The sequence below is a fragment of the Oncorhynchus keta genome, chromosome 29 (genome assembly GCF_023373465.1).
Source record: "Oncorhynchus keta strain PuntledgeMale-10-30-2019 chromosome 29, Oket_V2, whole genome shotgun sequence".
Classification (NCBI taxonomy): domain Eukaryota; kingdom Metazoa; phylum Chordata; class Actinopteri; order Salmoniformes; family Salmonidae; genus Oncorhynchus; species Oncorhynchus keta.
The window spans coordinates 10,193,346-10,206,076 of NC_068449.1; the positions used below are offsets into that span (position 1 = coordinate 10,193,346).

General features: G+C 41.1%; 1 protein-coding gene across 4 annotated transcripts in view; it reads left to right on the forward strand.

The window, feature by feature from the left end:
- The window catches only part of LOC118362303 (doublecortin domain-containing protein 2), a 104,963-nt gene that overhangs the window by 22,621 nt on the left and 69,611 nt on the right, over positions 1 to 12,731 (forward strand). For 2 of the 4 annotated variants that reach the window (XM_035742528.2, XM_035742532.2), the window contains 2 exons: positions 5,026 to 5,080; positions 6,461 to 8,237. In XM_035742528.2, coding sequence (XP_035598421.1) covers positions 5,026 to 5,042 — 17 coding nt within the window. In that variant the 3' untranslated portion in view covers positions 5,043 to 5,080; positions 6,461 to 8,237. Of the gene's footprint in view, positions 1 to 5,025; positions 5,081 to 6,460; positions 8,238 to 12,731 lie in introns of those variants that run through there. The other 2 variants (XM_035742531.2, XM_035742529.2) reach the window with 1 other exon arrangement.

Consider the following 12,731-nt stretch of genomic DNA (forward strand, 5'->3'; position numbering starts at 1 on the left):
ATATTTTGTTGATATGTTTTTGATATGTTTTTAATCGGAAATTACTTTGTGATTTGATGGTTCTATTTCCGTATTTTGAGATGCTACTCGTTGAGTTAAACGTCAGACTCAACAGGGAACAAGTGTTTGTTCTTTAAAAAACATAACCCTATTTAAATAGTTAATGGGTAGGCTACATGTTGATTATTTGTGTGTTTTTCAGGAGTTTTTCTTTTTAAAGAGATCAGGGAAATGTTTTCCAGTTTACTCCATATTGGCTTAAATTCAGGTTTTTCCGCTTCCCTCTAGAAAATCAGCTGTTATTAATTACTAGTAACTACATTATTTCTGTTGTCATTTGTCATTATTGTGTATTTTTTTACTTTACTTGTATTTGTAACGGATGTCGTCTGGAGATAGAGAGGAGGACCAAGGTGCAGCGTGGTAAGTGTTCATAAGTTTCATTTAAGAAAGCACTGAACACTGAATCAATACAAAAATAACAAAATGAATGAACGAAACAGTCCTGTCTGGTGACATACACATGTAACACAAAGACAGAAAAGAAACACCCACAAAACCCAGGTGGAAAAAGGCTACCTTAGTATGATTCTCAATCAGAGACAACTAACGACACCTGCCTCTGATTGAGAACCATACTAGGCCGAACACAAAAACCAACACAGAAAAACAAACAGACTGCCCACCCCAACACACACCCTGACCATACAAAAACAAAGACAAAACAAAGGAACTAAGGTCAGAACGTGACAGTATTGCTGTGTTATAATGTTGTATAATAATGTTGCATAATCACCTACCTCTGTAAAAACCATGGAAATTAAAAACAAAAAGTGAGAAGTATGCTCATGCTCTACCAAGTTTTTCCAGCACACAGCTCTGACCTATTACAGTAGCTATGTTGGACTATTACAACAATGTGTATGCAGTTTGCTTAGTATTCAAACAGCCCAATTCATACGCTTCAGTGGAATAATGGACTACATTGTCCTGCTATTAAAATGTGTATACTGTATATATCAGGCTGTATGTATTTTTTACATAAAAGCCTATTGTAAATAAGTTATTGTAGCCTCACCATCTTTATTGCAAAAATAAATACAAGTACACACACCTGTAAGCTACATATGAATTTAACAGAGTTAATAAACTGCCCATTGATCAGCACAGCAATTGATAAAACAGGAACATGTTTACAGACCAAGTGTTTCTGAGCTTATGTAAATATTACATGGGTGAGCTAACGGTTACAGAAATCAGGAATGCAGACAGGCTCTATATACCTCTATATAAGAGTGACTGTGTCCAACCCACCAACACCTGGTGTTATGTTGGGCACCTACTGACCCAAAAAATATCAAATATACTGACATGTATTGCTAAATCAAAAGGTTTAAGGAAATAAAGGCAGGCACTACATAACTACAATAATAAAAAAACATGATGGCCTAAGTATAAGTATGAAGGTAAAGCTTTTTTTCATATATAGTGGGGCAAAAAAGTATTTAGTCAGCCACCAATTGTGCAAGTTCTCCCACTTAAAAAGATGAGAGAGGCCTGTAATTTTCATCATAGGAACATTTCAACTATGACAGAAAAAATATCCAGAAAATCACATTGTAGGATTTTTCATGAATTTATTTGCAAATTATGGTGGGAAATAAGTATTTGGTCAATAACAAAAGTTTATCTCAATACTTTGTTATATACCCTTTGTTGGCAATGACTGTTACGAAAAACTAAGAGTGATGGATGGAATCAGGCGCAGAGAGCAGGGTTCTGTCGTTTATCAAATGTATTACACCGGTGCAACCGAAAAATTATCACGCCAACACACAGGGCGTATATAGGTTGCCAGTCCAAAACAACAGGACAAAATAGACCAGAGAATAAAGATAAAACAAATCACAACATCAAACACAGAGTAACAAAAAACAAGGCCGCACATAATACCAAGCGGGCCTAGTGCCCTTAAATACCCTACAAACAAACCCTAATACAAAACAGGTGTACCCAATTAACCACTAACCAACACAAACGGAAAAGGAATCGATGGCAGCTAATAGGCCGGTGACGACGACCGCCGAGCCCCGCCCGAACAGGAAGAGGCACCCTCTTCAGCGAGGTTCGTGACAATGACAGAGGTCAAACGTTTTCTGTAAGTCTTCACAAGGTTTTCACACACTGTTGCTGGTATTTTGGCCCATTCCTCCATGCAGATCTCTTCTAGAGCAGTGATGTTTTGGGGCTGTTGCTGGGCAACACAGACTTTCAACTCCCTCCAAAGATTTTCTATGGGGTTGAGATCTGGAGACTGGCTAGGCCACTCCAGGACCTTGAAATGCTTCTTACGAAGCCACTCCTTCGTTGCCCTTGCGGTGTGTTTGGGATCATTGTCATGCTGAAAGACCCAGCCACGTTTCATATTCAATGCCCTTGCTGATGGAAGGAGGTTTTCACTCAAAATCTCACGATACATGGCCCCATTCATTCTTTCCTTTACATGGATCAGTCGTCCTGGTCCCTTTGCAGAAAAACAGCCCCAAAGCATGATGTTTCCACCCCCATGCTTCACAGTAGGTATGGTGTTCTTTGGATGCAACTCAGCATTCTTTGTCCTCCAAACACGACAAGTTAAGTTTTTACCAAAAAGTTATATAAGTGAGATCTTGCGTGGAGCCCCAGATTGAGGGAGATTATCAGTGGTCTTGTACGTCTTCCATTTCCTAATAATTGCTCCCACAGTTGATTTCTTCAAACCAAGCTGCTTACCTATTGCAGATTCAGTCTTCCCAGCCTGGTGCAGGTCTACAATTTTGTTTCTGGTGTCCTTTGACAGCTCTTTGGTCTTGGCCATAGTGGAGTTTGGAGTGTGACTGTTTGAGGATGTGGACAGGTGTCTTTTATACTGATAACAAGTTCAAACAGGTGCCATTAATACAGGTAACGAGTGGAGGACAGAGGAGCCTCTTAAAGAAGAAGTTACATGTCTGTGAGAGCCAGAAATCTAGCTTGTTTGTAGGTGACCAAATACTTATTTTCCACCATAATTTGCAAATGAATTCATTAAAAATCCTACAATGTGATTTTCTGGATTTTTTTTCTAATTTTGTCTGTCATAGTTGAAGTGTACCTATGATGAAAATTACAGGCCTTTCTCATCTTTTTAAGTGGGAGAACTTGCACAATTCGTGTCTTTATTGCCCTACTGTAATAATAAAAAAATATATATTGAAAAAGGTAGCGGAATGAGATTGGTATGGTGCGTGAAGAATATATGCGGTAGAATTCACATTTTTGTGGGTGCACTTCCTCTAAGAGTATGATTTAGGCTGTTTGAGAATGTTTGACTCCTAAGCAACCTGCATACCCATTGTTTTAAGTAATAGACCAGCATAGCTACTGTAGTAGGTCAAAGCTTTGTGCTGGAAAACTTTAAGTATTAGCGGATTTGGCATTGGGTTGTTCACGTGAATTTCCTTTCTTTTTTGGCTTCAGTCAAATAGCTACTTCTTCTCACTTAAAACATTGTTTATTTTGTATTTTTTAAAATTATTATTACATTATTTTGTTCCATTTCTAATATAAAAAATAATATATAGATATCTCTAAATGCCTAAAACATGTCTTTACACATCACTACAGGGACAAGCCAATTTGCTTACCCCAAGTACTTTAAACAATGCATAAGCATACAATTTTGCAGTTTAAAGGACTTACATTATGTTTTATCAATATAAGCCAAAACATGTACGAGGTGTAACTCTGTACCGGCACCCCCCTTGTATATATTGTTATTTTTTGCTGATGCTATTTAATTACTTGTTACTTTTATCTCTTATTCTTATCTGTCTTTTTTTTTTAAACTGCCCTGTTTAGAGGCTCGTAAGTAAGCATTTCACTGTATGTCACGCCCTGACCTTAGTTATCTTTGTTTTCTTTATTATTTTGGTTAGGTCAGGATGTGACAAGCTGGTTTGTTTAGTTTTTGTATTGTCTAGGTTTTTTTTGTATGTCTAGGGGTTTATATGTCTATGGTTGCCTTGATTAGTTCTCAATCAGAGGCAGCTGTTTATCATTGTCTCTGATTGGGGACCATATTTAGGTAGCCATATTCCTTTGGTATTTTGTGGGTTGTTGTTCTATGTTTAGTTACCTGTCTGCACTAGCCATATAGCTTCACGTTTTGTTCAGTGTTCGTTCTTTTATTAAAAGAGTTATGTATGCTTACCACGCTGCGCCTTGGTCTCCTCTATACGATGACCGTGACACTATAACACTGTTGTATTCGGCGTATGTGACTAATAAGATTTGATTTGAACTATTTGTAATTTTAAAGTGTTTTTCATGGTTTCAAAGTCAAGGGACGCAAGTCCGCCGCAATTAAAGAATGACCCAAATAGGAAACCTTATTCAGTTCAGCAAATGTAAATATACCTTCAAAGTGCTCTTTCTTATTTGCTTCCGGGTTGGATTAGGTATATGGCCTCTATACTAGTGCATTCTGTCCTGGGTTTCTGTGTGTAACAGTAGACACTACAGTGTTAATTTTGCTGGAGATTCTCCTTCAAAAGTTATTGGCAACATGAACAATGGTCTGTCTATGGATGGTGATTATTAGAGCTTCTGACAGAAGTTGTAAAGCATTGTGATTGATTGACGATATGAGATGTGTGCAGTCATGGTATATTGTCTCCCTTGCATGCACACACTACATGCAGTTGTGTGTCACATAAGTTATTCCACACAACCAAATGAATGTGTAGTAAATCATTTGTCTGGACCCGTGAGTAGTCTCGAATGACGACCTTTACGCCTATTTCACTTTTACTCGTATTTATGTAAATCACATCGGTATTGTTCTGTTGTTCAGGGTGTCATATTCATCGAAGGTCATGATGGTACTGTTTATTTGAGACAAAAACATGTAGTTTTTTTACAGTATAACATTTTACAGTATAAAAACAGGTTTTCTGTTAATGCTCCAATGATTGTAACAGTCCTTTTCCCTTTATTTTTCTACAGAAAAAAGAAAAAAGTGACCAGTTTCCAGACCAAAATGCCATTTATTCAGTCAGAGGTAGGTTGTGTGCTTATGTTGCCATTTTATATGTTATTAATTCCAGTCTGCATTACATTTACAGACATATTGTTGGTGCCATTCATATGTAAAATATCCAGCGAATATATCAAATTGTTGTGAAGCCATTCCACAAAAGAGTTGATGTTATTTGTGACACACTGGTAATTGCATGTTCCATGGGTATTTGAACACACAGTCCATTTCACAACATGCCTTTTCATACTCATTCATCCAAGTTGAGTACTGGTCAGAGCAAATAATATCCCTATGGAATTGAATACTTCTTCCCATTCATCATATACATGGCATGAAAGGCCCTTCAAAGCAGCTCCACTAGCAGTATGTTTTCAACATGGAAAAATAAAAAGTTCCAAAGACCGTGTGTGGAGAATTTGCCATTGTGATGTGAGGAGGAGAGAGGGGATGTCTGCGTGTGACCTCAGCTACCATTGTGATGTGAGGAGGAGAGAGGGGATGTCTGCGTGTGACCTCAGCTACCATTGTGATGTGAGGAGGAGAGAGGGGATGTCTGCGTGTGACCTCAGCTACCATTGTGATGTGAGGAGGAGAGAGGGGATGTCTGCGTGTGACCTCAGCTACCATTGTGATGTGAGGAGGAGAGAGGGGATGTCTGCGTGTGACCTCAGCTACCATTGTGATGTGAGGAGGAGAGAGGGGATGTCTGCGTGTGACCTCAGCTACCATTGTGATGTGAGGAGGAGAGAGGGGATGTCTGCGTGTGACCTCAGCTACCATTGTGATGTGAGGAGGAGAGAGGGGATGTCTGCGTGTGACCTCAGCTACCATTGTGATGACGGGTCCCTGTGAAGTGCACCACTGGCCAGTTACACGTTAACCTTGATTGCCAGTTTGCTCTGTTCGCGCTCCGCTTTGAACCGCATCTCAAGATGAAAGCCAACCTTGTCCAGTGTGTCCATCCATTGTGTCTACTGTTATAGCTCTTTATTGCAAAAGAGCTGGCCTTCGTTCCCGCAGGAGGCTTTTTGCCTTTTGGTAGGCTGTCATTGTAAATAAGAATATGTTCTTAACTGACTTGCCTGGTTAAATAAACATCAATAACATAAAAATCAATAAATAAATGGTCTCCAGGTGCCATCAAGGGACTTCAAGACTTTAGCTACCATGCTGCGATGAGCATTATGTATAATGTATCACACAACGAATCTCCGACGTCAGCCCCATCTCTGTTCCTTCATTTGAATTGAATGACATTTTATTTATTTTCTCCTGTTGACAGACTGTGGTAAACCTATTGTAACAACGTATGGCTTGGTTGTGTTTTTGGATGCACTTTGATGTGGGCGGATCCTGTGGTTCTGACTGTATCAGTTCTCTGTTTTCTCTTGCCCTATACAGAATTCTAAGAGCCAGAATCAGAGAGTCCTGTAGTAACAGGAGCGGTCGAGGACAGCGTACCCCTTACGAGACCCCCACGTACGAGATTAAAAAGTGTTTTAAACCAAATAAAAATGTTTGTGTCTTGACAGCCCCACCGTGGATATATAAGGCCTCTTATTCCACGGACTGTATTGCATAATTATGTATGGTCTATGAATATTGCATGACGCCTCACACTGAGCGCATGGTAAAATGCCTAATTGCAGAGTTTAATTATTAAGAAGCAAAGGTCCTTGGCGGGTTACACAGAAGCACTTTTGATCAATTATTTTTGGTGTTTTTTCTGATTAATTATTTTTGGGCTGGTACCTCAGCAGGCCTAGTGGACAGTGTAAGCGCTCTTGAGAGAGGCTTAGCCTCCTGTGGAGAGGAATTACTATGCTGATTAAAATCCGGTGGAATCAACTAAAAACTAATGATATTGAAGTGGTCGAGGGGATCAAGCAAATTTCATTCCTCTCAGTCAAGGCTAGTAAAATGCAGTGGCACCTTGGTGGGGAGAATAAGAGCTGCTGGTATTGACCCTCAGGGCACTGGTTTAATTTGTCCATGTAACATGAGAGAGAGATAGAAACAGTGGTGTTTGCCTGAGTGCAGAGTAACCTACACTGAGTGCACAAAACATTAAGAACACCTTCCTAATATTGAGTAGCACTCCCCCTTTTGCCCTCAGAACAGCCTCAATTTGTCGGGGCACATGGACTCTACAAGGTGTCCAAATCGTTCCACAGGCATGCTGGCCCATGTTGACTCCAGTGCTTCCCACAGTTGGGTCAAGTTGGCTGGATGTCCTTTGGTTGGTGGACCATTCTTGACATTCCTGGCACCTACTACCATACCCCGTTCAAAGGCACTTAAATATTTTGTCTTGGCAGTTCACCCTCTGAATGGCACATTTACATAATCCATGTCTCAAGGCTTAAACAAAAATGTTCAATATGTTTCCTCCCCTTCATCTACACTGATTGATGGTGGATGTAATTAGTGACATCATGAAGGGATCATAGACTGACCAGGTGAATCCAGGTGAATGCTATGTCATGGAGTGAGCAGGTGTTCATAATATTTTGTACACCCCTGTGTATGTTGTAAATATAATGTATTTCCTGACACTGTCCTGAGCAATACTTAGCAATCAAGGACAGAGAAAGGAAACCACCTTAGAGCAGTTTTCCAACACCAATGTGGAAAAAGCTATAGATTATATCTACACATCAAATGAAGACTCCTGTGGTAATTTTGTATTTTGTACTGATTTACACTATTTCCCGCCCCAAATGAATAACGTACTGTGCATGGGTTGTTCTATTCCTTATGTCCGCAGTGGTTGGAGGTAAGGCATTACTTCTTTTCAAGTCTTTTCACTTTTTTTGTGAGCTGGAAGAGCCCATCTAAAGTCCCATTTGAGCATCCATTAGCCTTTTCACTCTGTCATCAAATACAAAATAAATAGAAGCCACATTGAACTATAATGGAGGTCAAAATTGAGACAACAGCTGTTTTGAGAGCCCCTTTTTTCACAGTTAGCTCATGTTGCAACTTTAAAGCATATCTCCTATGACTATAAAATAAGAATCATGTTGACAGCTGACCCGTAATACTCAGTGCCACACAGTCTATCCACAACAAGCTACTTCAAGCTACGGCACTGTGAACACTACAATAGCTTCAAACTCTGAGTAATGGATCAAAGAGCTCCTGCAAAATGCATTGCAGTCTCGCACTCCAGTCAAGCTTCTTTTTGCAAGACCAGCACAAATAAATGAATAATTGATCAGGATCAATGGGAGGATTACTTTGAGTGTCAAGCAGTGTGTGGTGTGGCTAACTCTCCTATACCCTGTCTGTCAATGACGTGTCAGTCTTATAGTCTGCAAGGTACCTAGACATGCTACCTACTCTACCTAGACATGCTACCTACTCTACCTAGACATGCTACCTACTCTACCTAGACATGCTACCTACTCTACCTAGACATGCTACCTACTCTACCTAGACATGCTACCTACTCTACCTAGACATGCTACCTACTCTACCTAGACATGCTACCTACTCTACCTAGACATGCTACCTACTCTACCTAGACATGCTACCTACTCTACCTAGACATGCTACCTGCTCTACCTAGACATGCTACCTACTCTACCTAGACATGCTACCTACTCTACCTAGACATGCTACCTACTCTACCTAGACATGCTACCTACTCTACCTAGACATGCTACCTGCTCTACCTAGACATGCTACCTACTCTACCTAGACATGCTACCTACTCTACCTAGACATGCTACCTACTCTACCTAGACATGCTACCTGCTCTACCTAGACATGCTACCTACTCTACCTATACATGCTACCTACTCTACCTAGACATGCTACCTACTCTACCTAGACATGCTACCTACTCTACCTAGACATGCTACCTACTCTTTAGACATGCCACCTATTCTACCTAGACATGGGCTCTACCTAGACATGCTACCTGCTCTACCTAGACATGCCACCTGCTCAAGGACATGCTACCTACTCTACCTAGACATGCTACCACTCTACCTAGACATGCTACCTACTCTACCTAGACATGCTACCTGCTCTAAGACATGCTGAACTCTACCTATACATGCTACCTACTCTTAGACATGCTAGGACCTAGACATGACTCTACCTAGACATGCTACCTGACCAGACATGCTACCTGCTCTACCTAGACATGCTACCTACTCTACCTAGACATGCACCTAACCTAGACATGCTACCTTTACCTAAGACATGCTACCACTCTACCTAGACATGCTACCTCTCTACCTAGTTTACTCACCTAGACATGCTACCTACTCTACCTAGACATGCTACCTACTCTACCTAGACATGCTATCGCTCTACCTAGACATGCTACCTACTCTTACCTAGACATGCTACCTACTCTACCAGACATGCTACCTGCTCTACCTAGACATGCTACCTGCTCTACCTAGACATGCTACCTACTCTACCTAGACATGCTACCTACTCTACCTAGACATGCTACCTACTCTACCTAGACATGCTACCTACTCTACCTAGACATGCTACCTACTCTACCTAGACATGCTACCTACTCTACCTAGACATGCTATCTACTCTACCTAGACATGCTACCTACTCTACCTAGACATGCTACCTGCTCTCCTAGACATGCTATCTACTCTACCTAGACATGCTACCTACTCTACCTAGACATGCTACCTACTCTACCTAGACATGCTACCTGCTTTACCTAGACATGCTACCTGCTCTACCTAGACATGCAGTTACTCTAGACATGCTACCTACTCTACCTAGACATACCTACTCTACCTATACATGCTACCTACTCTGCCTAGACATGCTACCTACTCTACCTAGACATGCTACCTACTCTACCTAGACATGCTACCTACTATAGACATGCTACCTACTCTACCTAGACATGCTACCTGCTCTACCTAGACATGCTACCTACTCTACCTATACATGCTACCTACTCTACCTAGACATGCTACCTACTCTACCTAGACATGCTACCTACTCTACCTAGACATGCTACCTACTCTACCTAGACATGAAAACCTAGACATGCTACCTACTCTACCTAGACATGCTACCTGCTCTACCTAGACATGCTACCTGCTCTACCTAGACATGCTACCTACTCTACCTAGACATGCTACCTACTCTACCTAGACATGCTACCTACTCTACCTAGACATGCTACCTACTCTACCTAGACATGCTACCTACTCTACCTAGACATGCTATCTACTCTACCTAGACATGCTACCTACTCTACCTAGACATGCTACCTACTCTACCTAGACATGCTACCTGCTCTACCTAGACATGCTACCTGCTCTACCTAGACATGCTACCTACTCTACCTAGACATGCTACCTACTCTACCTAGACATGCTACCTACTCTACCATACATGCTAACTCTACCTAGACATGCTACCTACTCTACCTAGACATGCTACCTACTCTACCTAGACATGCTATCTACTCTACCTAGACATGCTACCTACTCTACCTAGACATGCTACCTGCTCTCCTAGACATGCTATCTAAAACCTAGACATGCTACCTACTCTACCTAGACATGCACCTACTCTACCTAGACATGCTACCTGCTCTAGAAGACATACCTGCTCTACCTAGACATGCTACCTACTCTACCTAGACATGCTACCTACTCTACCAGACATGCTACCTACTCTACCTATACATGCTACCTACTCTACCTAGACATGCTACCTACTCTACCTAGACATGCTACTTACTCTACCTAGACATGCTACCTACTCTACCTAGACATGCTACCTACTCTACCTAGACATGCTACCTGCTCTACCTAGACATGCTACCTACTCTACCTAGACATGCTACCTACTGTAGCTATCCACTTCCTTTGTGTGTCTTTGGACAACCAACTATTCTGTGACAGGGCTCAAGGCCTTGTTTGAGTTGATCCAGTAAGTCAAGGAACTGCTCCGTAGGGAACAGTTTGAAGACATCCTGACAGAATGTTTGGTTGTTCAAGTTTGAACTGAAAGGGATTTTGGAGCAGGATAACAATATTCACTCAGTTTACTCATCAATACATGGCCGCCCGCGGGAAGATATTTTGGATTGGTCGCGCTTTCGTCGAGTTCTTTTCTCCGCTCATACAGGAGTAATAAAGGCCTAGTTCTCTCATTTTGTGGGTTGTTTGGTATATATAGTTAAGCAACAAGGCACGACGTGGTGTGGTATATCGCCAATATACCACGGCTAAGGGCTGTTCTTAGGCACGACAATCAAATCAAGTTTTATTGGTTACATACACATGGTTAGCAGATGTTAATGCGAGTGTAGTGAAATGCTTGTTTTTCTAGTTGACAGTGCAGTTATATCTAACAAGTAATCTAACAATTCCCCAACTACCTAATGCGGAGTGCCTGGGTACAGCCCTTAGCTGTGCTATATTGGCCATATATCAAACTCCCGAGGTGCCTTATTGCTGTTATAAACTGGTTCCAACAGAATTAGTGCAGTACAAATAACTGTTTTGACATACCCGTGTAATGAATACTCAGGGAGAAAAAGTTATAGATTCACGCTCAGAGAGCGGTAGGTGTTTATTTCACCTTCACAGAAGGCCGGAATCATGGTCGCAGGCAATGTTCATACACAGGTAGGCAAACAGACAGGTGACTCAAAACTAGGACTGAAGGCTACAACGGGTTCTCACGAACGAGTTAGGATAAGGCTTAGTAGAGTCAAAACCGACAATACCTTACAAACAGAATGAACTGAACAAAATAAGGAGCTGATGAGACCAGGTGAGTAACTAACACAGGTGAAATCAATGAACAAAAATGAAAGACAGGGCTACGTTCAAGAACACAACGAAACAGAACACAAGGTTGACGAAGAAAATAAATACAGAACCTTACAACCTGTGGTATACGGTTTGATATACCACAGCTGTCATCAGCCAATCAATGATGGATCAAGATATAGTTGTAGTACTTGCGTGCATGGTTGGGTAGTAAATGATTACATTTAATCAATTACACACAAAAAATATAACTTGAATCAGTTACGTTACCAGCAGATTACAGGTACTTTTGAAAAACGATTACTTCTTGGATCACTTTAAAATTGAGAAAGGATGTTTAGAAAGAAAATACATTATGACACATTTCAGTTTTCTCAATGGCATTCAATTCAGCATTGAAAAAAAGCACAAGTTTAAGTTTGTTACACCTGAGCGAGTCTTCTTCTAATACCTCTTAAGGGGAAAGTAATCATAAATTAATCAGATTACTTTACTGAGTTTGGGTAATCCAAACGCGCATGCGTTTTACAGTAGCTCTCTGAAGGGCCTTAAGTGGTCCTCCTAGCAGGCACTCTTACAGTCTTACAGTATCTCTCTGAAGGGCTTAAAGTGGTCCTCCTAGCAGGCACTCTTACAGTCTTACAGAAGCTCTCTGAAGGGCTTAAACTGGTCCTCCTAGCAGGCACTCTTACAGTCTTACAGAAGCTCTCTGAAGGGCTTAAACTGGTCCTCCTAGCAGGCACTCTTACAGTCTTACAGTAGCTCTCTGAAAGGCCTAAAGTGGTCCTCCTAGCAGGCACTCTTACAGTCTTACAGAAGCTCTCTGAAGGGCTTAAACTGGTCCTCCTAGCAGGCACTCTTACAGTCTTACAGTAGCTCTCTGAAAGGCCTAA